Here is a 25448-nt window from a genome sequence, read left to right on the forward strand (position 1 = left end):
TAATTTACCAAACATCCATATCTTTATGAATCAGAACAGGGGGTTTCTGAAGGCCATCCCCAGCAAAACCATGCTATGTTAGACCAGAAGAGCCCTCTTAGTCCTTCCCCCTCTATTTTCCTCTGGCCCACACAGCATTTCCCTTTAGTGAGGGTGTCTTTACCTCAGCATAAAGTCATCCTTATAGGCTGTGGGGTTCTTTGCAATGGGGCTTGGAAGTTCACTAAACCTCAGACACCCCAAATTAATGTGCTGTGCAACAGGTATCTTTCTGTGTGTTTCAGAAATATTTCAAAAGCATTTCAAAAGTCAAAACTTTCATAAAAATTCTGCAGAAAGAAGCTGCCATGAGCTTGGATATGAGGTTTGAACTGAGTGGAGGAAGTTTTCTTTGAACCATTAAGACCAGTAAATCAAATAATTTGTCTTTTTAACACACATTTAAAACACATTGAAATTAATGAGCTAATATTTCTAATGAACAAGGTGGGCAAATATTCTGATGGAGTAACCCAGTTTTCTTTATGCCTTCTTCATATTCACACTAACAAAGTCAGCTGTGAGCATTTCCTACCTTACATTCATTTAACATAACAGGAACTGGGATGGCACTGGGGCTCACAGATCCCAAAAGTGCACAAGACTGCAACATGCAGTGCCCAAGGGAGGCAGCTTTGTCCCTTGGATGGCAAACAGAAAGATGAGATGGCTGCTGACAGCCCAGCCTTGCCAAGAGCAAGGCTCCTGCTGCCTGTTGGTTTGGATGGTCACTTGCACCTACCTGACAAAAGGCTGTAGCATGGGGGAGTTGGGCTCTTCTGAGTAACAAGTGATAGGACAAGAGGAAATAACTGTGAGTCGTGCCAGATTTAGGAAAAAAAATCTTCACTGGTCAAAGACTGGAACTGGCTGCTCAGGGAAGTGCTGGAATCCTTGGAACATCAAACATCATCCTTGGAAGTGCTCAAGCCCCGTGTCAGTGGAGCTTAGGACATGGTTTGGTGGTGGATTTGGCAGTGCTGGGTTAATGGCTGGACTCAGAAGTCTTTTCCAACCTTAATGACTCTATGAATGTTTTTGGGCCATGGAGAAGCAGCCCAGAGGAACCTGCACTCCAGTCAGCCATGCTGTAGCTGCCAGGAGGGCAATTTTAGTCTAAAGAGCTGTCAAAGCAGCACCTAAGCACGAGCCTTTCTCATAATGAAAAATATTAGCACTTACAAAGTTCTTAATATCTATGCAAAGCAACCTATAAATAATTCATTTACTCCACACGCATCTGGATCGTTTGAAATGCATCAGTGCTTTTATCAATACAGTGCAATGGATTTACACTGCAGAGAAGAGGCTTGAGGGCATTTGGGCTGTCTAAGTATTGTTGATCTGAACATTATTACTAAAGGTAAACTGAAATAAATTACCTCAGTCACTACACTGTGCTTTTTTTCAGCACGGTAAATAAAACCTATTAGTTCTAGGTCATTAAATTCAATATTAGACTTTAAAAGAGCCCAGAAATTCTATGATGTTATTAGAGAAATACGCAACAAAACATATGTGCTTCAGTATTAAAGATAAAAGAATTACTTCATTATATCCAGATATTAGTTATTAGTGTATTTTTCAAAGGGACTTTTGAGATAAAAGCCCAGCTGCCTTTTTCAGAGGCAAGCTGGGCACACCATGATCCTGGCTCTCACTGAGTGGCAGGTTTCCAAATAACTGAGACATTTCTGAAAATCTCATTTGAACCTCTTGCTAATTTACTCATTATTCCTCATCTCATAAGAATAAATATTATTTTCCAAATATTGCAAGTGAAGTGAGTGGGAAGAGAGAAGGGCTTGATTTTCCCATTTTTTGAGTTCCTGTGACCCTAAACATGTCATTTGTTGTCCTGTACCTCAGGACAGCTCTTCACTGCTGGAATACATTGTGCTCTTCATTTCAACCTTTATTCTTCCCATTTGGCTACAACCCCTCTGCAAGGATTGCCTCCCAGTGTCTAGCCCAAGGAAAATGCTCTCCTAATTAAAACCTCCAGTCTCTTATCTACAGCCCAAACTCCTGACAAAAGCCACTGCTAAATACACTGTCTTACAAGATGCCTACAGCAAGGCTGGAAAAACACCCTCTAAAAAGTAAGGACAGCCATGTTGCTCCCAATCCACTGCAATAACCTCCGTCAGGATATTAGAGGCTGCTCTGATGTTTTTCTAACTGAAACAGCATCCAAGTGCTTTCAAAGTGGGCAAAATCTATTTGCCATTTAAGTACAAAGACAGAAGATTGGTGTAAGTCTCCCCAGGTGGCATGTACAGCTCAGTCTCCACTGCTTTTTTTATATGATGCTCCTTCCCCAGGAGGAGGGAGTGCTCTCAGGGTGCTGGGGGTCAGACTCACAGCTGGAAGGAATCACTGCAGCTCAAAACCAGAATGCATGACTCAACTGGCTTCTCAGGTCAGGTCTAAATAACGACTGTGAATTATTGTTTAGAGAAGAAATCAGATGACTGAGCTGCTCTTCAGCACAAAATGACAACAAATTCCTTTATCCCATTTTTTGTCGAACATTATAAGAACATTGCACCATCCCACAAAGCTTTTCAGAAACCTGAGCTAAACCATGTGTGAGAGAAATTACAGGAAAAGCCCAGTAATTGTGAAGCCTAATTACAAGGTAATGTGGTGCTCATGAGCAGAACTGCTAAACAATTAGGGACTGGACTAATGATCAGGCCACCTGTCAGCTGGGAGAGGGCAGAGAAAGGGCTGGCACAGGACACTCCTGACAGGCTGTGGAGGGGGATATGAAAACAAGGAAATGTTCACATACTGCATTTAGGATGCACAGTATGAAAAGAGCCACTGACTGGAGCTCAAATGCTTGTTAAGTGTATGGACAATATAACTGAGTTTACAGGAAAGGGAAGTTCAGTGCAGAGTGTGAGGCAAGGAGGGATGAGGAGAAGAGCACAGGAGGTGTGGGATGAATGGGGCTGGAGCAGAGACACAGCTCAGATTATTTCCACTTGGACTGCTGGATAGGGGAGTGCAAATTAATCACCAGCAGAACCCCAAACCTCCTGTACTTAACTCCTTTACACCTACTATAGTACCACATATATGCTATGTTGTCCTGGAAAATGAAACCTTCACAATAGTCAGCATTTCTCACACTGCAGGGAAAACCCAACCAATAGCAGTCCCTGGAAGTGGAAATAGAAATAAACTCTGGAGCAGTCCATTCTAGTGACAGAATCATAGAATCACAGAATGGCCTGGGTTAGAAGAGATCTAAAATCATCCAGCCCCAATCCCCTGCCAAGGGCAGGACACCTTCCACTATCCCAGGCTCATCCAGCCTGGACCTGAACACTTCCAGGGATGGGGCAGCCACAGCTTCTCTGGGCAACCTGTGCCAGTGCCTCACCAGCCTTACAGTCAAGAATTTATTGCTAATATCCAGGCTAAACCTGCTCTCAGTCAGTCTGAAGCCCTTCCCCCTTGGCCTGTCACTATGTGCTCTATGAATGCATCACTCCTCTCTGGATTGCTCTTAACAGAGCCAGAGACAACAGTGGTCATAGCAGAACAGTAGAAGACAGATCCTAATTAAACAAAGAATTCTTTCCTCTCCCTAAAGCACTGGATAAAAATGCAAACTGGAATTTGAAATTACAGTGGCATCACAAAACTTGTAAAATGTTAATATTCACAACTTTGCCACTTTGTGCAAGTGAATTTAATTGCAATTCCAATTAAAAATTATGCAAATATATCTACAAATGAGCCACAAGTTGTGATTGAAAGCTGAGACAAAGCCTGTAATCTTTACACTGAGAGTGTTTTTATGCCAGCTTTGAGACTGGTTCTTTTCTTTTTTTCCTAGGTCCTTTAAAATCAATAGACCAACACAAAGCTATTGATTAGAAATCTTATTTTTCCACATGCCCACTGATAATTGAGAAAATACTAAAACATGAGCTCATCACATCAATTTCATGGAACTTTCAGCATATTTTTAAATGTGACCCTGAACATAAATATTTTATTTATTGAAACACTTGCTCTAAGACTCATTCCAGATAAAGGAAAGACCTTCCTCATTCAGTGTTTGAATAAACCCTTTGCTTACTGGGAAGAACACAGATATTTTACTGACCCAGTTATTTTGGGAGCAAATCCCCCAGATGATTCAAATACTTCTAAACATGCAGAATGCTTCATCTCTGGCCACCAACCTCCCCTCTTTGCAATAATGTAGAGGGAAAGGAAGGAAATAGAGCTTTGATGAGCCAGGAGGACTGAATTTTGCAGAGCTCTGAATGGCTGTGATAATTTGCTGTATGATTAACAGGAGAGGAAAGGGAAGAAGGTCCCACAACAGCTCCCCATTTATTTTGTATTTATATACTTCTATTTTAACAACTGTGTGGATCCCCACAAAGCATCAGCTAGGTTTGTAAGCTGTCATCCAACTTTAATATGCTATTTTAAAATGTGATTTTTTTTCTTTTGCTAAGGCATTCCAGCAGTCTTGTTATACTAAGTTAATTAGTTTGGCTTTGGCATTTTTGGAGTCTTTCATTTGCATACTGAAAAGTAAGATACCAATAACAACATGTGCTTAGGAATCTGGCTACTGGTCTTTCATCTTAATCCCAGTTTTACCACTTAGCCAGCTAGAGGAAGCTGTGAAAAATCCAACAGTAATAATACAGGAAAGCAATTAATTTTGTAAAATGGCTCTGGGTCCTTGGATGAATGACATTGTAGATCAGCATCTTGCTCTAAAATGCAGTCACCCTTGGGTAAATCTGCAGGGTATCTATTGGCTTCATAAAGTTCCTTTAGATGTGTTGAAATCAGTGGCAGTGTTTGTCCATATCAAAACAATAAAATTTATGTGTATGTTTTCACAATGTCTATGTATTCTGTCTTTTACAGAAACCACATTTTAGTAATTTCAGAGACAAGATGGCACTGGAGTCATTAAGGGTACATGAGAGGACAGAGGTGGATTTTAAAACACTTATGATCAGAATCTTAATAAAAGTTTATATGACTTCAGTATTTGACCATAATTGAAAGATCAAGGGAATGCTGTTTTTTCACAGCAGATTGCAGTGGTAGAAAACAAACCTTGTGTCCACATAAAGTGATACTCATCACTGGGGGGATATTATACCAGCTCTGTGGCAATACTTCATTCTCTGTTCCTACAAAGTTTAGTTAATTCATTATCATTCCCTCCACTATGCTCTATTTGCTATATTTGAGCAAATAAAAAAATAGCAGTCAAGGTCTCAGTAAAACACATTTCCTCCATTAGGGCCTTCAGGATATCTGTGTTAAAAGGAAAAGAAAAAAAACCCTGAACTGGAATGCAGCTAATATTTCCATCACCATCATCATTCCCAGAAAGTGGTTATGGGGAGCAGCATTCCCATGGAGAACACAGGCTGGAAAAAGCTCCTGCACTCTGGCAGGTGTGTCTGTGAAGTGTTTATTGTCTGCAACAGCTTTCCCCTCTGCTTGAGTGGGTGGCAGAACTTGCAGCTGGGGAATGTGTTAGTTCAGCACTACCCTTTAACACTCTCACTTTTCATTACAGGTATTAAAATTCTGCTCCCAACGGGCACAGCAGACAAGGAAATCTAAACATGAGGAAGGACTTGAGACAGTTCCCCACTAAATTCAAAAGAAAAGCTCATAATTTCCATGATAATAGGAGTTGGACTAGAACTCACATGAACAGCACACCACAAATCATTTTATTTTCTCCAAAGCTTGTTCTGACTGTGGCAATTTCTGGTGAGAGCTGGAATCTACATCCCCCAAAGAAGCTCCACACCAGCAAATCCAACATGCATTAATTCAAGTATTATTTGTTTTTCCCCTGACTGGGAAATGTAAGGCAGCAGAGGATAAAAGAAGCACATGGCTTGTGTGCAAGCCCCAGCCCAGCATTGCTTCACCTCTCAGCCAAGAAAAACATGGATTTGATGAGGGAACATAAAGCTCCAGTTTTGTTTATGGTAAAATAATCACTGATGGTGCTCCAACCACTTCCATCCATGTGTTACATCACTTACTAAGTCTTGGATGCTCCTGAGAAAGAGATTGTTGTTTTCCATGTCTATGAGCCCACTGGGCAGATAAAAAGTGGTGTTTGCATATTTAGCAGGAGGAAAACTGGAATAGGAATTTGAAGGCTGAGAATAGGAATTTGAGGGCATGATTCTGGGCAAACAGCTCTCACTGCTGGAGCTATGAGTTGGACAAGAAGATCTCCAGAAGTCCCTTCCAACCCCAAACAGTCCTTGATCCTGTAATTTCAGGAGCAACAAAAAGAACTGGAGGAATTAAGAAGTACATTAAAAAAGCAATGGCCAGGGAGAAAGGAAGCAAATCAAAGATACTACAAAGTTCTCAAAACTCACCAGTTATCCATTTAGCCTCTGGGTCATGAATCTTGAAATCATCACTGAAGAGATCTTCCACTGTTATCTTCTTCTTCTGAGACAAGCTGTTATCTTCCACTGTAAAACATTCAAAAATAATCTACCATTATTTCAACTTTGAAATGCATTTGAAAGCACAGGAACTGTGAGTAGTGACAGGTCATATCTCATTTGGAAACAGCTCTACATTAAGCTCTGTGTCACACACAAATCCCTTCCCACTGTTGGAGTTATAAAAGGATCACCCAGTGGCTCACTAACAGAACCCTCCTTGCTATGTATGCCTGGTCTTAGCAACTACAAAAAGACAAAGAAATGGTCCAAAATACACATTTTCAGACATAACATGATCAAAAAATAATCTAAGTCATGCAAACACACCTATAGGTGTCATTGTGATATATAAAGTGTACTATTCAACAGCTAAAGATAAAGTATTTCTGAAATTGTGAGCTGCATTTTTAAAAGTAGCTAAAATGGCCAATTTTTTACAGCTTATATTTTTATTTCTTTAAAAACTTTAGCATAAAACCATAGTTGTAAATGTGTTTAATCTTATAATCACACAGATTACTTCAGAAATTCACAAAAGATATCCCATGGGAATCAAACATTTGGTTGCAGAAATATTTTTGAAAAGTCTATGAGACATAACCCTTAATCCCTAGATGTTGCATAGCTGGCCCATACTAATTTTAATTTTTAGTGAAGGGATATACAGTTTCATTTGTAAACATGACAATATCAAAGCTGACAATTTTAGAGAAAAACTAACAAATTTGAAAACCCAACAATTTTGATTAATATGTTCCCACTTTTCTCCCATCAGCTGAAATATTTTTTTGTTTTGACAAGCAGTCACCCTCTATGAATAATTTGTTATCAACATTGAATTTTTTGCTGAAATAATATTTTCATGGAAACCTTTCAGTCAGCTTTAAATACATTTACTCTTTTAAAGAAAAGAGGAGGCCACATTCTGAGTATTTCCACAGCAGGAATGTGTGTTTCAGCATCTTTCCTCACAGTATCCTCATGCCTGAGGTTTATTGGGAGCCTTAGAAATCTTTAATATTGTTTAGTGCTAAACTTACACCAAACACTTATGATTAGAAAAGTGGAATCAGACCCTGAAGGCACTTATTTGTGGGGAAAATGTCTTCTTTGCTGTACTAAATTGAAGCCCCTGAGCTACCTGAAATGACAGAAAAATAACTGTGAACAGTACTCTGTTCAACTAGTTCAAACTTTCACTTTTACCAAATTAAATTATATTCTTCAATGTTCATGTTTTCCCCGAGTCTGGCTGAGACTTCAACCACACTGTTCACTTCCAAATAACAGAACCCATTAATACAAGCCCTCAGCCAAATCCCTCTGTGTGACAGTGTTATGCCAAGTTATCCTGCATGATTTTATTTATTAAAATGGAAAATGGAGGTGACAAGGACCCCAGGAAATGGTCCCAATTAATTTCACAGTGGTGCAAGTCCCCAGAACTGGATGCCCATGGAGGTGGGGCAGGACACACACAGCCCCAGGCTTGAGCCTGGTCCAGGAGACAGGGACAGGGCACAGGGACAGGCACAAGCTCTGTGCTGGAGATTTGGGAAGAAGCAGGATGGGGACAGCTGGTTTGGGGGCTGCATCATCTCTGTTCCTCCAGAGCTCCTTGTGACCAGGAAGAGAGAGAGCAGCACTTGGATTTGCACACTTAGCATCCTCCCTAAGGGATGAGCTGAGATTCCCTTCCTGCCCCCTGCCTTGGGCTGTAAGAGCTGCAGGAGCTGCTCTGCTGGACCATGGACTACATTCATCTCAGCCATAGAGCTGGGGAGAAAACATATAAACTAAATAAAACCATCAATGAATTTCATTAATTAAAAAAACCCAAAAAAAAAAAAAAAAAAAAACCAAAAAAAAAAATCCCACAACCAAACCAAATCCAAAACCAAAAAACAAAACAAAACAAAACAAAAAAAAAAAAAAAAAAAAAAAACAAGCAAAAAAAAAACCAAACAAAAAACCCCAAAAAACCCAAACATAAAAACCCACCAAAAACAAAACAAAAACAATAAAAAACCCTGAAAACCAAAATCAGATTTAGTGACATCTCCTGTAACAGACAGGTAGCTCAGAGGGCTTTTTCAGAATATATGCTCCATTCCTCTGGCCCTAGTGGAGCCATTTATGGAGGATGTGGGATCTCTTTCCAAGCTTTTTCTCAGCTCCAGCCATGCTCAGAGGCTGCTTGACAGGTCAGAAGCCACCTTTGGGTGCTCACCTTTCTTTCCATCCTCACCCCTGGTGCTCAGCCACAGCTGGTGTCAGATGCTCTCCTCACACACCTGTGGCCTGTTGTGCATTGCATTTAAGGGCAGTGTCTCCATCTCTGTGCCAGCACACCAGGAGCTCCATTCCCACCTCAGCTCCATCCCTGGGCACACTGAGCCCTCTTTTCCCCAGATGACCTCTCTGTACCCAAAAGGCAGTGGCCAGACAAGGCAAACAGGCCTTTCTCCCTTCTGTAATATCCCACCTGTTTGCAATGGTGTCAAATACACATTTATAGTTAACTATGGTTAACAAATTGCCCTCCTGCACAGCTGGTCAAAGGATAGTGCCCTGCTCTGAGTATCACAAGAGCTAAAAAGCTTCCTAGGCAATGCCTTTGACTGTCAAACAGCAAGCTGTGAGTTAATGCTGTGCAATGACTAGCTCAGTACCACTTCTGAGAAATGTTTCTTATGGATTTTGCAAAAATTTTAATATGGATTAGGGTGTACTTTCTTTTTTTTTTCAGCTAAAAGGTCAGATTTGAAAGGAGCAAATGTGATGTATATCTCCAGAAAGCTTTAAATATCAGGAACAGATGTATGAGAAATCAGCCTGTTCCTAAGCACAATGTCTAATGGAATTTGGAAAGGCCTTATTTTACTCAAAATACCTGTAGGACTGGGTCCTCTTTTCAGCTTTGCTCTGTGTGTGTGCATGGGCAGACTTTTAGAAAGATTTAGAAAGATATAAATACACAATGGAATGGGATCTGCACAGGTGCCACATGCTGTGACAAATGAGGAGCTGCCCATCAGGACAACACTGTCATCGTTTGTATAAAGGGTTTAACATTTGTAATGCAAAGATGTGCCCAAAACAGACTCTTCTGGGTTGGAAAGGACCTTAAAATCATCTCCTTCCACCCCCTGCCATGGACAGGGACACTTCCACTATCCCAGGGCTCCAACCCTGCCCAGCCTGGCCTTGGACACATCCAGGGATGGGGCAGCCTCAGGGTCTCTGGGCACCCTGTGCCAGGGCCTCCCCACCCTCACAGGGATGGATTTCCACCTGATATCTCATCTAAACCTCCCCTCTGCCACTTTGAAGGCATTGCCCCTTATCCTGTCTCTATACGCTCTTGTCAAAAGCCCCTCTCCAGCTCCCTTGTTCTTTACTGATAAAGCCTAATGGCCTCTTCTTTGGGCTTGTCCCCTTTCCACAGCCTCACAAGAGCAGAGTCTGGCACATCAAAGATTATTTCATATCATGTGGGTAACCCACACTGCTGAGCAGTTGAGGCTCATGGGTATGGACTTAGTAATCAAGGCTTTGATGTACATCCTTGAAAAATCACAACCTAATAAGTTGTGCCTGATGTAAGTGCAGTCCACAGACCACACCCCAAAACATCTCAGAGAATAGCACTGCCCATAGATGTTGAATCTGAACATCAGCAAAATTGATTCAATTAATGATCTTTAATTACGTTTAACCTTAATTAATTTAATTACATAATTAAACTAGCATGACTGCATGGTACTGAAATTTGCATTGAAAACTTCAGGATAACATGAAATAAACTGAATATGGCATGACAATAAATAACTAAAAAAGTTATGTACTGATTGTTTCACTCATTTTCAAATTAACTCAATGCACTCCTGTATTTCTTGGTTTGTCACTGTCTCCAGTTGCTCACACAGCAGGACTGTGGGATAAGAATTAAGGGAAGGTGGCCTAGACTTGTTGGACTGAATGTATTTTCATGTAACGAGCTGGAAATTTTTGCTCCACAACCTTTGTCCCATTTTTCCACTTCACTACCCTGTGCTCTTCTACTTTCTGAGGTTTCATGTCTCTCTTGCCTCCATTCTGCTCCTCAGCTCTGTGCTCTCTCTCCCACTGCTCCCCAGATTCTGCCATTCTCATGTACTCATCCAAGAAGGAGTCCCTGTTCTTCTCCTCTACATCCCTAAGCAGGGGACCTTTGCCTCCCCCTGTGTTTTGTAGCTCCTCACCCTTTCTGACACTGAATTCTTTTTTCTATGTCTTGTCTCTCATTTTGTTTGTCTTTTCATATTCAGTTCACAATCCTGTCAGTGCTGCAAAAGCGCTTTGTTTCTACTCCCTAAGTAGACATGGAAATTTACAGGGCTGTATAAATACATGATAATCAATAATCATAATGACACCACATTAAAATTCAAGCCTACAGCCTCAGCAGCTACTGTAAGAGAAGTAATTTACAGAGGTTATGTGCACAGAACTTTGCTGAAACTTGGTAAGGGGATTAACTTAAAGGATTAATTTAAAGGATTCCTTTTTGGGAAGTTACTAATTGCTGTGGATAAGTACTATCTGGTATATCATCATCTGAAATTGCTTTGCAAACACTGTGGTCTGAACTAAAACTCAACCCAGCTGAATGGGATGGGGTTTAGGTGCTAAATCACAGACATCTAATGCCATTTCCAATGGTCCAGGACATGACACTCAACTGGCAGCTACTGCTCCATGTGGACATGAATTTCAGGAGTTCCTGTGCCCTCACTGACTGCCCCATGTGGGTCCTCTCCTACCCTGGCTTATCTAAAACTAAATTCCCCATCCATGATCAGAAAATCAAGTTCCAGGCCTGTGCCCTCAGGTCAGCAGCCCTGATCTCTGAACTGAAGTGTAAAACCCTAAAACAATCTTCCTAAGGATGGCCTTGAACTCAGCATCACACTGAGACAGTGAGGAGGGAGGATTCCTTTGGTGTCGACTTTGCAGTTAGTTTGCAATCCCTTTACTCTTGGAAGTGTAAAATTGCAGAAGGAAAACAGAGTGGAAGTGAGTTAAAGGTTGTAAATACCTGGTGTCAGGAGGATGACAGAGGTGACAATCAGCGAGCAGATAACGAGAATAACAAGTAAGGCTATTGCAATTCCTTTCCAGTTTCTTTGAGGAGGATTACTCCCCACCAGCTCCTAGAAACATCAAAAGAAGGTGAGCATTTAGAAAAGGGCACTTAGGCAAGGAAACCAGCACAGAATCCAGACAGCAATGTACATCTGCAGAACTGCACCCTGCGACCACTGAGCCAAACACAGCTCACACTGCTCTAATTCATGGTGGCATTAATTGGATTCATCCCAAATAATTATACAGATAAATGCAATGCACCCCTGATGGCTCAGCAGTGGAACCCACACTCCCCATCACCTCCTGGCACACAGGCACCAGCCCCCACCCCAGCACTCATCCAAACTCATCAATGCTGGTTTCCCACCAACCCTCATTAACTCTGGGAATGAGGAGCTTTACAGTAACCTTCAAGAGACGTTCATAATAAGATGTCAGAGAAGCATACAGGAAGATAAATAATTCACAGGGGCATGCACAGAGATAAAAATCAATAAGGATATCCCCCAGGTGAAGTTTCCTGCCTTTCCAGAAAACATGACATCTCCTCAGGGCATGTTGTGTGCACTCCTGGGTTGGTAGGTCTAAGGAATTGAAGACAGGCTTCTTGTCTAGCATATACATTAAATTTAATCACGTCCTTAAAGCTTCAGAATGAAAGCTCCATCACCAGGCACTGATTAGCTCTGGCTGCACTGTGGTTGCACCATATGTTCTGCCTACAGTGTATACAGCACCCCTGCTCTCAGGACTGAGGGTTTATGAAGTGCTGTGCTTGCATTCACAAGATCTTAAAAATTTATTGCACTTTCATGTGTTTTGCTGGATTCCTCTCAGCATTTTGCACTGTATGTGATTTCATGCATGCATTGAAATCCTGCACCCACAGGAGCTGTATGAAATATTAGTGCACTCTGCTTTTCTGGGAGGCTGAATTCACTCAAGGGATCTGGTCTCACAGCCAGAACAACTCTGGATGCTCCTTCTCCTTGTGAAACTCATCTATTTAGTTTTTTTGCCTCATTTCCTTTATTATGAGGGATGGTGTGTCTAAAACAGAGCTGCTGGTACTTCTTTACAAGACTTTGCATTTTAATTTTTTTATGAAAACAAAAAGACTTCCAGTAGACTAAGTTCTATTATTCACAGTTTGCTTTACTTCTTTCTTTATACACAGTAAGAAGACTGAAAGAGGCAAGTCAGGCAAACCTCACAGTTTTGTTTTCAGAAGATGCTGGGAAATATTTTTCTACCATTCCCTAGAATTCATTTAACAGAAAAAGATAATGTCTAGACTAACTTTCTATATGTTAGGGGATCTAGCCACTACAAAATCTATAAATCTGCAATAGAAAGCCAAGTTTGAGGCATTAAACATCTGATGCACTCCATCATTTATTCTAATTCTGGAAAAGACAGGAGGCTTCTCTCCCTTCTGGCAAAGAGTGGTAGAGGTGAGCACATCCTCCCCTCCTTGTGTCCCCCTGGTTTGTACTTGGTTTTCTACTTGAAATGAAAAATCATTAGAAGGAACAAATTTATAGTTTCCTATCGTTACTGGAGAAAAATTCAAAAAGTAGGTCAGGAGCTTTGAGAAATGAGAAATTTGGCAACAAGCAAGTAGAATAAATACTTCCATTTATACAGATTCTTTACCCTAAATATGAATACAAGTGCTAATCAATTTAGTCTTCTAACATCATTTTTAGGAAATTGCTATGGTCTCCAGTTTTCAAGTGATGCAGAAAGGCACAAAAGACAGTCTGTGGTTTTCCAAGGGAAGGAAATTTATAAATAAGACAGGGAAATAATGCAGGGCTTCTTAGTGAGTGGCAGAAATAATTTTTCTTTCACAGCAGGCTACAGGGCAGTCTAGAGAGAAACAGAAGAACTGTGCAGAAGCAGGTGAGAAACCCAGCCAAGCCTCAGAGTGTGTTGGGACAGAGGTAAAACACTGACAGTGTCACAGAACTGATGGCAGCAGTCACAGTCCTGAAAATAATCTAACAACACTCTCACCACAAACAGTCAGAAGTTTTAAAATTGAAGAAAAAATTAGCTCATGGACTTGAATAACATCTACAAACCCAGATGTAGTTGAAGAGCATAATAACACCTTGCATTAAGTGTGATTTCCCCATCCATGAGTCCCAGTGTGATAGAAATACACACACATACTTGAGTGTTCAGGACAGCTGTACTTGCACTGAATCCATTATCAAGTCAATCCCATTAATTCTCCAGGCATTCAATCAATATTTGAGCAAAATCTCAACCAAAAAAAGACTGTGAATTTCTAGCATATCAAGCGGAGGAAAACTATTCATAAGCAAAATATTGGGGTTTAATACACCACAAGGAAATAGAAAAGAGCATTTTCACTTTCTTTTCAAAATTCCATCAGGAAATTTCCCCTGGTAAAAAAGCAAGGAGAGATAAATGACTTTTCAAAGAAAGACAAACAGCTTTATTCAGCACAGGTTTGGAAAGCTGCTCCTTTGTTGTCAGTCATTTGAAGTCTCTTTTGATAGAATCACTTACAGCAAAACTGCATCACACCATATTCATGATAGCACTGCCACCTCAGATTTTTCCTGTATTTCTGTTAATTCCAGAGGGATGCTGCTGTGTCAGTGTGACCATCTTTTACCTCTGGGGGATTACAGCCCCACCAGCCTGGGACACCCCCTGGCCCTGGCAGCAACCCCACCTTCACTGGGATGTCCTGCCTGTTCACACTGCTCAGGGGAGCCTCTGCCCTTGGGACTGGAGCCAGGAAGGTGTTTAATTCAGCCCTGGGCAGGAGCTGATCCAAGCACACAGATGATGCTCTCGAAGTGGCAGCTCAAAGGGTGCATCCAGCCCAGAGCTCAGAGCTGGAATTTGCCTGTTCCTGAAAGACCAGCTTGCAGAGATAAACACGGAGATCTAAACCAAGCAGCAAGCAGATGCCCTTTGTGTCAGTCCTAAAGATACCAAATCTGGGTTCCATGCTGAAATCTGAGCATATGACACAAAGGGAAATAATCCAAGAGCATGAAGTTTCTGCTCTGATGAAAAGAACATGAAAGAAAAGATTGAAGTCACTCATCAGTGGGAGCCACCTCCTCTCTGCCTCACATGAAGCACTAATGAAGCACTAACACAGCATCCTCACGACCTCTGCAAGCAAGCTAAAGCCCTTCAGCCTGGTTTTCTCCTTCTTTTCCTCTGCTGCTTGTTTTTCACCTGCTTCTTCCTATTACATTAAAACTAAATTGATTTTGGATTTGGAAAGCAAACCAGATGTTTCCTCAGGTTTTTACATAAGGACATTTCATTGATGCTGCATATTGAAAGCTGCAAATGTTATCACTTGCATCTTCATTTGTGATTGAAAAACGTCACTAGCCACCTGTGAAGTTGGTTTTGGAGACATTAATCTAGACATCTACAGTATTTTAAGAGTCTAAAATACAGATCTACGGTGACATATTTTTTTGCCTGTGAAAGAATCACTGTGTTGACATGTTAGAGATGAAGGTTGGATGTGCTCCATTCCAAGATGCTGTCAACAAAATTATTTCTGGCATGTTTATTTGAAACCTGCCAAAAGCCTGCCAGCACAGTGGTCATAATACAATAATATAAAAACTTCTTAAAACAACTCATCAAGCACAACTTCTTTTTTCTTTTTTTAATAACCACATCTATATGGCTGAAGGACGATACAGACATCACTTGTCAAGTATAGGTATTATTTAATAAAACTTATACACCCTGCACCAAAACCTTTGAAGTATCAGCAGTGAGATAGTCATGGTTGGCCTCTCAGTCTTTTTCAACACAGAGCTGCCACTTTTGTGCAATAACAATAAATCCCAGGTGTGTTATATGAAATATTTACATTCCAGATACAGGTGCTGTATTTAGAGGTGACACTGGGCCATGGAGACTGAGCTCTGGACTCAGTTACACTGAGGTAAATTCAAAGCAAAAGACAAAAGCAAATCCAAGAAATTAATAGTATGAAATAAAAGCAGGTAGTAGATGTTTTGTTGGCCTCAGAGGTGCCAGGATGGGGATTTATAGCACTAATTTTGTAGTTTCCATACTCACTACTATTGCAAGCTCTGTTTCTTGCCTCTTTTTGGTTTATTTCTAATTTTTCACCTTAAATATTACACTTATAACACAACTAAGAAAAAATTCTTCTAACAAGCTTGTTAGCTCTGCCAATTGAAAAATGTGTATTATACCTTTCATTCATGCCACCTGGCTCTAAATTAGGATTTCTGCCTGATAAAATGTAGGTGAATGTAGTGTCTCTGACAACTCAGCTTACCAAGTCCAGAACATGGCACAGAATAAAAATCTGTTGTCCAAGACAAAAACTCCTGTGAAGTTCAGCGGAAAAATAATCTTGCTGCTAATTAGTTCTTTATAATACAAAAGTGCAGCAAATTATACCTGCTGAATAGTACAACAAATGAGCTGAGGAGTGGGTAACTCATGCAGTTATTAGATTATTAACCTTATGTTGCAAAAAAGGAACACTAATTGCAATGGTAATGGCAGTAAACTAGATGAATGACAGTGGTTACAGCAGGAGTTCAGTGAGACTCCTGGTTATTCTGCTGATTGATACTGCATTAGTACCTCATCACAATCCTCCACTGCTCCTTGTCTTAAACCTGGGATAGAAGTTCTTAGTGGGCAGGAATAATTTTTGATACCCTGCTTAGGACAGAGGAAACCTCAGTCACTACAGAATTTAGGCAGTTTCATAACACAGATAAACAATAATAAGCATGTAACTGCATTATTCTCACCTCTGAAGTCAAGTTACTTTTGCTTGGGGATATTTTATTTATTTCCTTTCCTTTCCTCCCTACTGGCCTCCCTCCCCTCTGCTGCTGCAGACCACCCTGAGCTGAGCTCCAGCTGGAGTGTGATGCTGAATAACAACCAGTTTCCAGACAGACACAGAGCCTGAGCCCGAGGCTACTGCAAACTCACTTGTTCAGGTGCTAAGGGTGACACTTCAGAGTGAGAGGAATAAAAACCTGCTCTGCTTTTACAAATGAGGCATGGCATGTACGTGGGCTTTCCTGCAAAACCCCTACAGAAATAAGAGAGATAAAACCATCTGCCTGTTGTGGTGATGAAAGACAACTATGTTATGTTTTTCTTCATCTTCTGTTGATGTTTTTACTAATAGGGAGCAAGGACTTAAGTAACTGGGAGCATCTTTGCTGCCTCCTCCCCAGCACTGTGAGACAGCCCTTGTACCCTGCACTCAGTGCAGCACATTCTCCTGCCCTGCATTTCTGGGAGGCTCTTTTCTGAATGCCCTAAAGCCATTCTGTTTGGTTCCATCTCCTCCCACCATTACCTGCAAATGTTCAGAGGCTGGGCACTAATGGTGGGTTTGAAAGTGAGTGAGGAAAAGGCTGTACCAGTAACACTCAGCTCCCTGTAAAATTAAACCTTGCATGTTTCATGCTTTGGTAGAGCTTTCAGTCTTACATGTTTCTATTACAAAGCCAATAGGAGAAAATGAATGCCATCTGCATCCCACTCACCTAAGTGTGGCTTTAACAGATGACAAGTGTTCCATGTTTAGAGCAGAAGGCACCAGATCCTCAGCTAGCATTGACTGACACAGATCACTGGCTCCACGGGAGCCAAGCCAGTCTGTGTCAGCTACAAAAGAAACCCAGAGCTGTTACAGGGCTAAAAGGAAAATAAATAGGTAAAATGATTGAAATACAGTAATATCTGGAAATCCTAGCTGTTCTGGATTGCAGAAATGGATATTTAATAGCTTCCCATCATTTTTATAGGCATTATGATGAAATGGTTTTGGATCACCTCCAGACCCTGCAGTACTAAAAGATTAATTTAGCATCTCTGTGTTTTTAACTGGCATTTCATGTGACTTTTGTACCCAAGCAGAGTAACCACACTGCAACACCCTCCTATACCCTTACAGCATATGTAAATAAACACCACTGCCATTTGAAACATTCCCAAATTATTCCTAGTGCTTAGAGACAGAGTGGGTCCATGAAACTTTCAAAATAAATTAGAACCTTGGAACGTGGACTCTGAAATCCTGCCAGAAGCCTGTTCTCAAGGTGACAGAATTCAAGCTGCAAACACCATCTGGACCTGTTGCACTAGGAGTGGCTCCAGCCAAAGGCACAGTCATGCTCTGACCACAGCCTGGAGGAAGGGATGGCAACACTGCACCTGTGTATGGCACAGGACAGATGTGACTACAGACACTTTCAGCCAAGAACTGTGTTGGCCTTGACTTAATGTCATTTTATTAATCTCCTTCACTTTCCCCCATTAGCTGGGTTCATTCTGCTGCTGTAATCCAGATGTTTTTATAGCACCTGGCAGAGTGGGACTGGGATTCCTCTCAGGGGCCCTTAGCTGCTACTGTAATTCAAGTCATAAAATTTCATAATTAAAGATCCATTCCCAATACTGACAGAGCCCATAAAATCAACAGCATTTCTTTGATTTTATTTCAGTGTTTGATATAAGCACACACATTCACTCACTAAAATGGAAGCAAATCATTTCCTGGAGTGAAATATCTGCCACAGCACCAGTAAAACTTGATTTGATGCTCAGGATTTCATTCCAGAGGAGTCTGTGCATTCACCAAATCCATGAAAAGCCCAAATGCCATAGATTACATCACTGATCCCAGGACTCCTCTATGCCACAGCACTTGCCCAGCTCCAGTTTTCCACTGCAATGCTCTGACTCCAAACAGAGCCCTGGGACAGTTCACAGCTCTGCAGAAAGCATCTGCAAAGAGTGGTGCTGCCAAGGCATGCCAGGCTGGCATCTCCCCACTCTGTTTCTTGAAGAATTATGATCTCAAGAAGCAGGAAAAGAAGTTTTTCTGGAAGATTTGAGAGCTCCACAAAACAATCTCTCAGCATTTTTGTCTCCTCTAATTCTAACAATTCTGCTTACATTTTTAAAAAGGCAATTGTGATTTTTAGTGAACCTGTATTTCAGTTAAAAAAAAAAATAATTCAATTTATCACTCTGAACACCAAGAAAGAATTTATGATAAGAGAAATAGCGAGGTGTTTAATCTCCCTAGGATGAAAGACAGCATTAAAATTTTTGTTCAATGTTACATTTTATAAATTCCTAGGCTTTTTTATAATTTGGTTTACAAATAATTTGTTTCCAAATGGCACAGGAAGGAAGACATGAGGCAAACAAAGTTTAATTCCTTAATAATTTCCTTGGGAGCAATGTGAGGAAGAGCTGTGGAGACAGCCAAGGTGTGCTGCAGAGGCAGTGGGAAGAGGAATATGAAATCCATATATAGAGTGGGGAGGGAGAAAATGGATTTCACACAATTATTTTCAAGCACCACTCATTTACAGTTTTGAAAAAGACAAATTGCTTCATGCAGGGATGTTTCAAAGACAATGCAATTGCATAATTCATCATTGTACTAATATTGATATGAAAATTATAATTTTCCTTTAAGGGATAATTTTGCCTTTAATTTTCTGTTGTTTCTAGGATCAGGTAAGGTCTGTAGTGTTACAGTAATGTTACAGTATTTAGCCAAGATTTTAAATAAAATTATGGAAATAACATTCTTTGATCCAAATTTTAACTGTCAAACAATGGAAGAAGAACGTGCAAGTGTGGGCCTGCATTTTACACAATTCTTTTAGATGAAAAGAAGTCAAACCCTCTGATACTGGAGTGCAGAACAACCCTACCACAACTTCTTTAGCAGAACAGTCCCTTTCCTGCAGCCTTCCTGTGACTGTCCTGCTAGAATGGGCCAAAACCAGCCTGGGAGCAGACTGACAATGCTTGGTGCCTCCACCCCTCCAGGTTACTGCATCACAGAAATGCAGCCCTAAACTCCATCACTATCCCAAATCCAAACCCCTAGCATTTGTGCCCAACTCCTCCCTAGTTATGTAATTATTACACTTAAGGAAAATCATTTGCTGAGTCCGCACTGTTACATGAAAATGTAAATAAAATACATAGAAATACATAGAAATAAAGAGAAAGGACAAAACAGCAAAGATCAGATGGTTTTTCATATATTTTATAATGCTGATATTTCTTTCTGGCTAGCAGCAACCTGTGCTGACATCCATGGGCATAACCCATGCCCTGGATGATGGGGCAGGAGGTAGAGTCCACAGGACACCAAAATAGCTGGGGAACATCTCACTTCTCCCTGTGGGATTTGCTTGGGCATTTCTCAGATATTCTTGAGCCAGAAACCACTTCATGGATATCCTGATTTGATGTTCATGAAATTGTTTTGGGTTTTTTTTAAAGTCCCCAGGCCCTTGTCCAGCACTATGTTAGGACAACAGTGGTTTGCAGAATTACTGCTCTTTGAAGGGTGCTGGGGCTCTCTTGGTATGAAATGCCAGCAGCTGGCTCAGCACTGATGCTGCTGTCAGGAAAAGCAACTCCAAGGTCTCCAAAGGTTTGTGAGTCTTATGCTTGGTCTGTTTTAATTGATTTGTGTTTCTGCTAGGGTTCTCACAGCACACTACAAGGCTTTGCAAAGTCGTTTGTTTTAATTTTCAAAACTTTCTGGTTGACAGGAAACAAAACCAACAAACATTAAGTCATTTTTCCTCAGGAAAGCAAGATGCCAAATTTCCCATACTGAGTTGTGTTAACTGTGGCACAACACCACAGTAGTGTGACTCCTTGTATAGAAAGCACACTCTTGTTGCTCATTTTTCTTTTGAAGGAGTTATCCTTAACACAATTCCGAGATTCAGTAAGTAAATGACAGAATCAAATGGAAGCATCCACATTCCCACTCAAAACAGAAATTAAATAAAAAGAAGCAAAACTGATTGAGACACAAATTGCAATTTTTTTTCCTCTTGTTCTATCATTTTACAAGGGTCACTGCCACCAGGGCCACCAGCAATAAAAACACTGCATTGTCATGAGCACTTCTAATCTCCCTGAACAATTCAGGTTACCATCTCAGGATCACTGACAAAAACACCTCCTGAGTCATGAAGGTGGCTTTTTCAAAAATGCAGGGATAACATACTGAAATAAACATTCTGTAGGATTTGAAAGTAGAAAAATCACTCATGCAGACTCAATGACTTGTGTGTGACAGGTTCATTGCATCCCATGGAAAAATGCCCCAGTGATAGGAAGGAAAAAAGTGTCCAAGAAAGAAGTTTCTTCTCCACACATCACAACCTGTTATTCTCACAAGAAGCAGGGTTTGGGCTCTGCAATTGAAGGGTTTATCACACCCAGCAGGCAGAGCCATGGCCCCATTTCCCTACAGAGATCAGCACAGCTTTGGATCAATTTGTGATCTGAACATGTTATCAGGGTCCTCTGTCTTCATCTCCTTATCCATCTCACTCCTTTGCAAGACTTGAAGACATCCTGAACCTGTGATGCTGCAATGAACCTTCCAGCACAGACCTCCCTCCCAGCAGCCATTCTGAGCCCTCTGATGTTGCAATTGCTGCACCATGCACTGCCAGGGTCCTCTGAGCTGCTCAGGTCCCTGATCCCCTCTGGCTTCACCAGGATCCAGGCACAAGAATACTCCTGAGCACCTTTGCCTTGGTGTCTCTCTACACCTGAGCTAAGTTAAAACTCCTCCACAACTGATAAAAGAGTTCAGAAGTGATCAGACATAGAGCAGTGAGACAGTAAGTGACAGAGATATGTATACATACACTATATATACATATATATATATGTTTATATATACTTCTACATATAGCCTGCATTAAATACTGGTATTTTTAAAGATAGATGAGCATTAGCACAGCCAGAAATTCATTTACCATGTGAAAAATCTATTCTGAGCAGAATGGGAACTCTACCAATTAATGCACTTCACAGATGTATCCCTTCAATAAGCAGAGTTACAGGGATCGTTTTTCTTTGACACACACCATAAGGGAATGAAAAGGTTAATGTAGTGTACGTGAGAGCATTTTTAAAAATCAATTTAAGGGAATTTTGTCTGCTGTAAATTATGCTCTGGCACCAGGGAAAGCCATCAAGCTCAAATTAACAAAAAGAACAAAAGAATTTAATCTAAAACTACATTATGATTGTATTGCTCATTGGTGCACACAGAAAAGTCAGCAACATACATTTCATTTTTACCTCCTTTGATTACAAAAAGGCTATTATCAGTGAAAAAGTATGTTGAATCATAATTAAAAGCAGGACTCTCCCTCCTACAAGCCTGCAAAGCACAACATTTTCTGTAATGCAATATAGAGTCATTTTGGTTAGGAAACCCATTTGTCAGCTCTTCTCACATTCACCAGACTGTGACCCTTCTATCTCCTCTTGCACACATTCTGTAATCTCAGGAAAATCTCAGAAAAGAAAAAGGATTTGGCTTCTGAACCATTCAGCAAGACCTGATGCTGTCCTTGCTGGAGGTGTGAAGCTCCACTGGACTCATGGCATCTCTCTAGAAGATCTGAAACAGTTTTCAGGTTTCCACTAATTTTAACTGTCAGAAGAGCAAACCTCAGCTGAAATCCTATTTTTTCAAGAGATCCAGAACAGTTCCCCAACTTCATGGCACTGCCACAGGCTCTCCACTCCCCATCATCTGACTTGGACCCTGTGGACTCCTCTCCCCTCTCAAATGCAGACAGGGCACCTTCCCTGCACAGAGAGGACACAGAGCAGGACAGTGACATTCACTCTCAAAGCCACAATCAGAACATGTTTTTGATGTGACACAGCCCCACGCCGTGTTTCCCAAAATTATCACCCCTCACAGCCCTTGTGCTTTTCTCTAGTGACATTTGCTGTCACCAAGCTCAGGAATTGAAAGGCAGCCCTGAGGACTGCAAGATTCTGTGGCATGTTGTGTGTCATGAATGAAGAGAGAGCAGGACACAGCTGATCTGTGCTCTTGTGCTGTGCTGGCTGCCAAAAGACACCAGAGCACAGTGGAGGAGCAGACACATCCTCTGGGCTGCTCAGATAAATCAGCTGCAGCATCTTCCCTCCATGGCATTGGCATAAATACCTGCCTTGTTCCCCTGTGTATTCAGCAGCTTTCCCCCACTGAAACTTCCCTCTGTAGAGAGCAGACTATGGTCAATGTAAAGAATCTCAGTGATTTGATCTTCATGCATTGCCAAACGAGGAACAGAGGCCATGGTGGTTTTGCTTTTGGCATTTTTCACCCCTGCAGTGTCCCCCACACTGAGCATCAGACTCCACATTTCCCTGCTCTGCTCTGTGTCTTCACAGTACCATGGGATTTTCTACCTCTGCTTCCAGAATTCTGCATCTCTTGGTAAATAATGGCAAGACTATATGACCACACACAACTGTAGTTTTTATGTCTGATGAGGTTGCTATGGACCATTTATTCCCTGCTCTCACAGCTGGTTGGATCTATCAGTGAAGGGACTGTCAAGTGGTGCCTTGGTTGCCAAGATAAAACACAAGGTTAAAGCCAACATTTCACCTAAAAATTGAACTTAGAAAAGGAAATGAGCCATGGTACTAGAGAAATTGCAATCATTTTTATGACATTAATTTGGACAAGGAGTGAAGGAGTGAGGATCAAAGAAACCCAACCAGAACCAACTTGGCCTGCACAGATTCATTCACTGCTTTGTATTGCTACAGCAGTGAAGTATATATACATGTATATAAATATATCTGTGTGTGTGTAGATATATATATGTACAAATAGACAACTTTTTCTCTCCACATCTTGTCATGGGAAAGCAGAGAGTTCCCCTTTACACACTTAGCTTTGTACAAAAAATAATTTCTTTTTCACTCATTATTTTTTATCTCCTTTGAAGTGTGAAATAAACTGTCCTTCCATATGCTGAGTGGAGCTGGGCTTTGGCTTCTCTGAAGGAACAAGTCAAGAGCTGCAGCCTCCTCCCCACAGGTGGGACAGGCAGCAATGCAGAGCAGCAGCATTTTCATCACCTCACCTAATCCCTTCCCCATATGGCTGGGGACTATGATAGTGAATAATTAATTAAAATATGTCTGATCACAGGTTCAAAGGAATCAGAGGAATTGAAGTAAAAGCCAATGGCTTATTTTCATTTTTCCTTCCCATTTTCTTTCTTTTTGTGCCATGGGCTTCATTGTGTTCAAAGGGAATAAAATGCCCTTAGAGGTTGTGGACTCCCAGTCCCTGGAGGTGTTCAAGGCCAGGGCTCTGAGGAATTTGCCTTAGTGGAAGGTACTCCTGCCCATGGAAAGGGGTTTGGAACAAGATGGTCTTTAAGGTCCCTCCCAACCCAAACCACATTCTAAATCTGAAACTCACCCCATCCCCATCTGTGCTCCTGGTGGCTGCTGGGTCCATGTACCTGCCCTGTGCCTCCCAAAGCTCAGGAGGCACCTTGAGCTGAGAGGTCCTTGAACAGGGACCTGTCTGAGAGCTGGGACAGGGGCTGGGGCAGCCAGTGCAGCCACATGGCTCTGGGACCCCAGAGAGAGAATTTATCTGTGACTTGTGACACTGACTGCAAAGCTTTCATTTACTTCTCAGTAGTAGGGTGGAGGAGGAAAAAAAAAATGCTTTATGACTTCTCCTTTTTAATAAGAAATATGTTAAGACTGCACCTTAGTGCCCAGCTGGGTTACTGGAATAGCAAAGAAGCAGCACTGCTTTTTGTGTATACAGTATTTTGCCTTTTAAAATATTGCCTTACAATGTAAAATGAAAGTCATCTTATGCACAGGAAAACTCACAGCTAAGTAATGGGGCACTACAAACCTAGGATTGTTCTTTTTTTCTCATTTTATTGGAATGAATTCAAAAATATAATCAGAATCTAGTTCATTCTCTTACATAACCCTTTGTGAAGGACTCTTAAAATTCACATCAACAGCATCTCATTCCCACTTTCCCCTTAATTTCCATTTTGTTTAATGGCTTCATCACCATTTATTTGTGATTTTGGTATTTTTGTTCCCCTCTTGTGAGAGAGAATAACCTCTCCTGGGTAATAGGACAAAGAGTTGGAAGCTGTTTGCTTCTGTTGTGCTTCTGTAAAAAATACATTAAAAAAAAAATTCCTTTACAGGGAATAAGCCCAGTTCTATTTTTTTTTCCCTGGGGTCTGGTGACACAATTCCAGCAATGCCAAGTCCAGCTGCAAGTGCCACGTGAGGAGGTGCTGAGTGCAAGTTCCATCCCCTTGGCAGGCTGAAGACGTGGACTGCAAAATAATCAATCCTGCAAGGCCCTAATGAGCCCCAGTGCTACAGCCTGTACCTTGCCATCAGCTTCTAGAACAACAAAAAATGCCCAGCACAGACAGAAAAAAGTAGTTGGAGGCTTCTATCAAATTTCTTTCTGAAATTACAGCAGGTACTTGACATTTGTCCTATAACTTCTCAATGAAATGAGAACATTTGCCATCCAGACATTATCTCCCATGGGAATGAAAAACATCTTGATATAATCCTGATCCTTTAACAACAAAAATTCTGAACTCAGAATATCTCAAAAGATGGGTCTATGGAACTTCTGTGCTTGGGTTCATGCTCAGCATGGACTTCACAAGAGCCATTCACATTCTATAGCATCCACATCTCTTAATTATAACACAACTACATTTTCACTTAAATTAAGCTTTATGATAAAAATTTAAACTCCTAAACCAGAAAATGCACCTCCTGAAAAAAAAAAGAAAAAAAATTGGGAAGAGGAAATTACAGAAATGATTTTAAAAAGTTTAATTTTTACAGACTGCTTCATGTTTGTACTAGTTAATTTTCCTGATTTTGACC

At 41.1% G+C, this 25448-nt stretch overlaps 1 protein-coding gene across 3 annotated transcripts in view; it reads right to left on the reverse strand.

The window, feature by feature from the left end:
- DPP6 (dipeptidyl peptidase like 6) overlaps window positions 1-25448 on the reverse strand; it is a 529059-nt gene that overhangs the window by 151137 nt on the left and 352474 nt on the right. For all 3 annotated transcript variants that reach the window (XM_056485082.1, XM_056485079.1, XM_056485080.1), the window contains exons 2-3: window positions 11602-11716; window positions 6447-6545 (exon numbers count right to left, since the gene is read on the reverse strand). In XM_056485082.1, coding sequence (XP_056341057.1) covers window positions 6447-6545; window positions 11602-11716 — 214 coding nt within the window. The remainder of the gene's footprint in view (window positions 1-6446; window positions 6546-11601; window positions 11717-25448) is intronic.

The sequence above is a fragment of the Oenanthe melanoleuca genome, chromosome 2 (genome assembly GCF_029582105.1).
Source record: "Oenanthe melanoleuca isolate GR-GAL-2019-014 chromosome 2, OMel1.0, whole genome shotgun sequence".
Lineage (NCBI taxonomy): Eukaryota > Metazoa > Chordata > Aves > Passeriformes > Muscicapidae > Oenanthe > Oenanthe melanoleuca.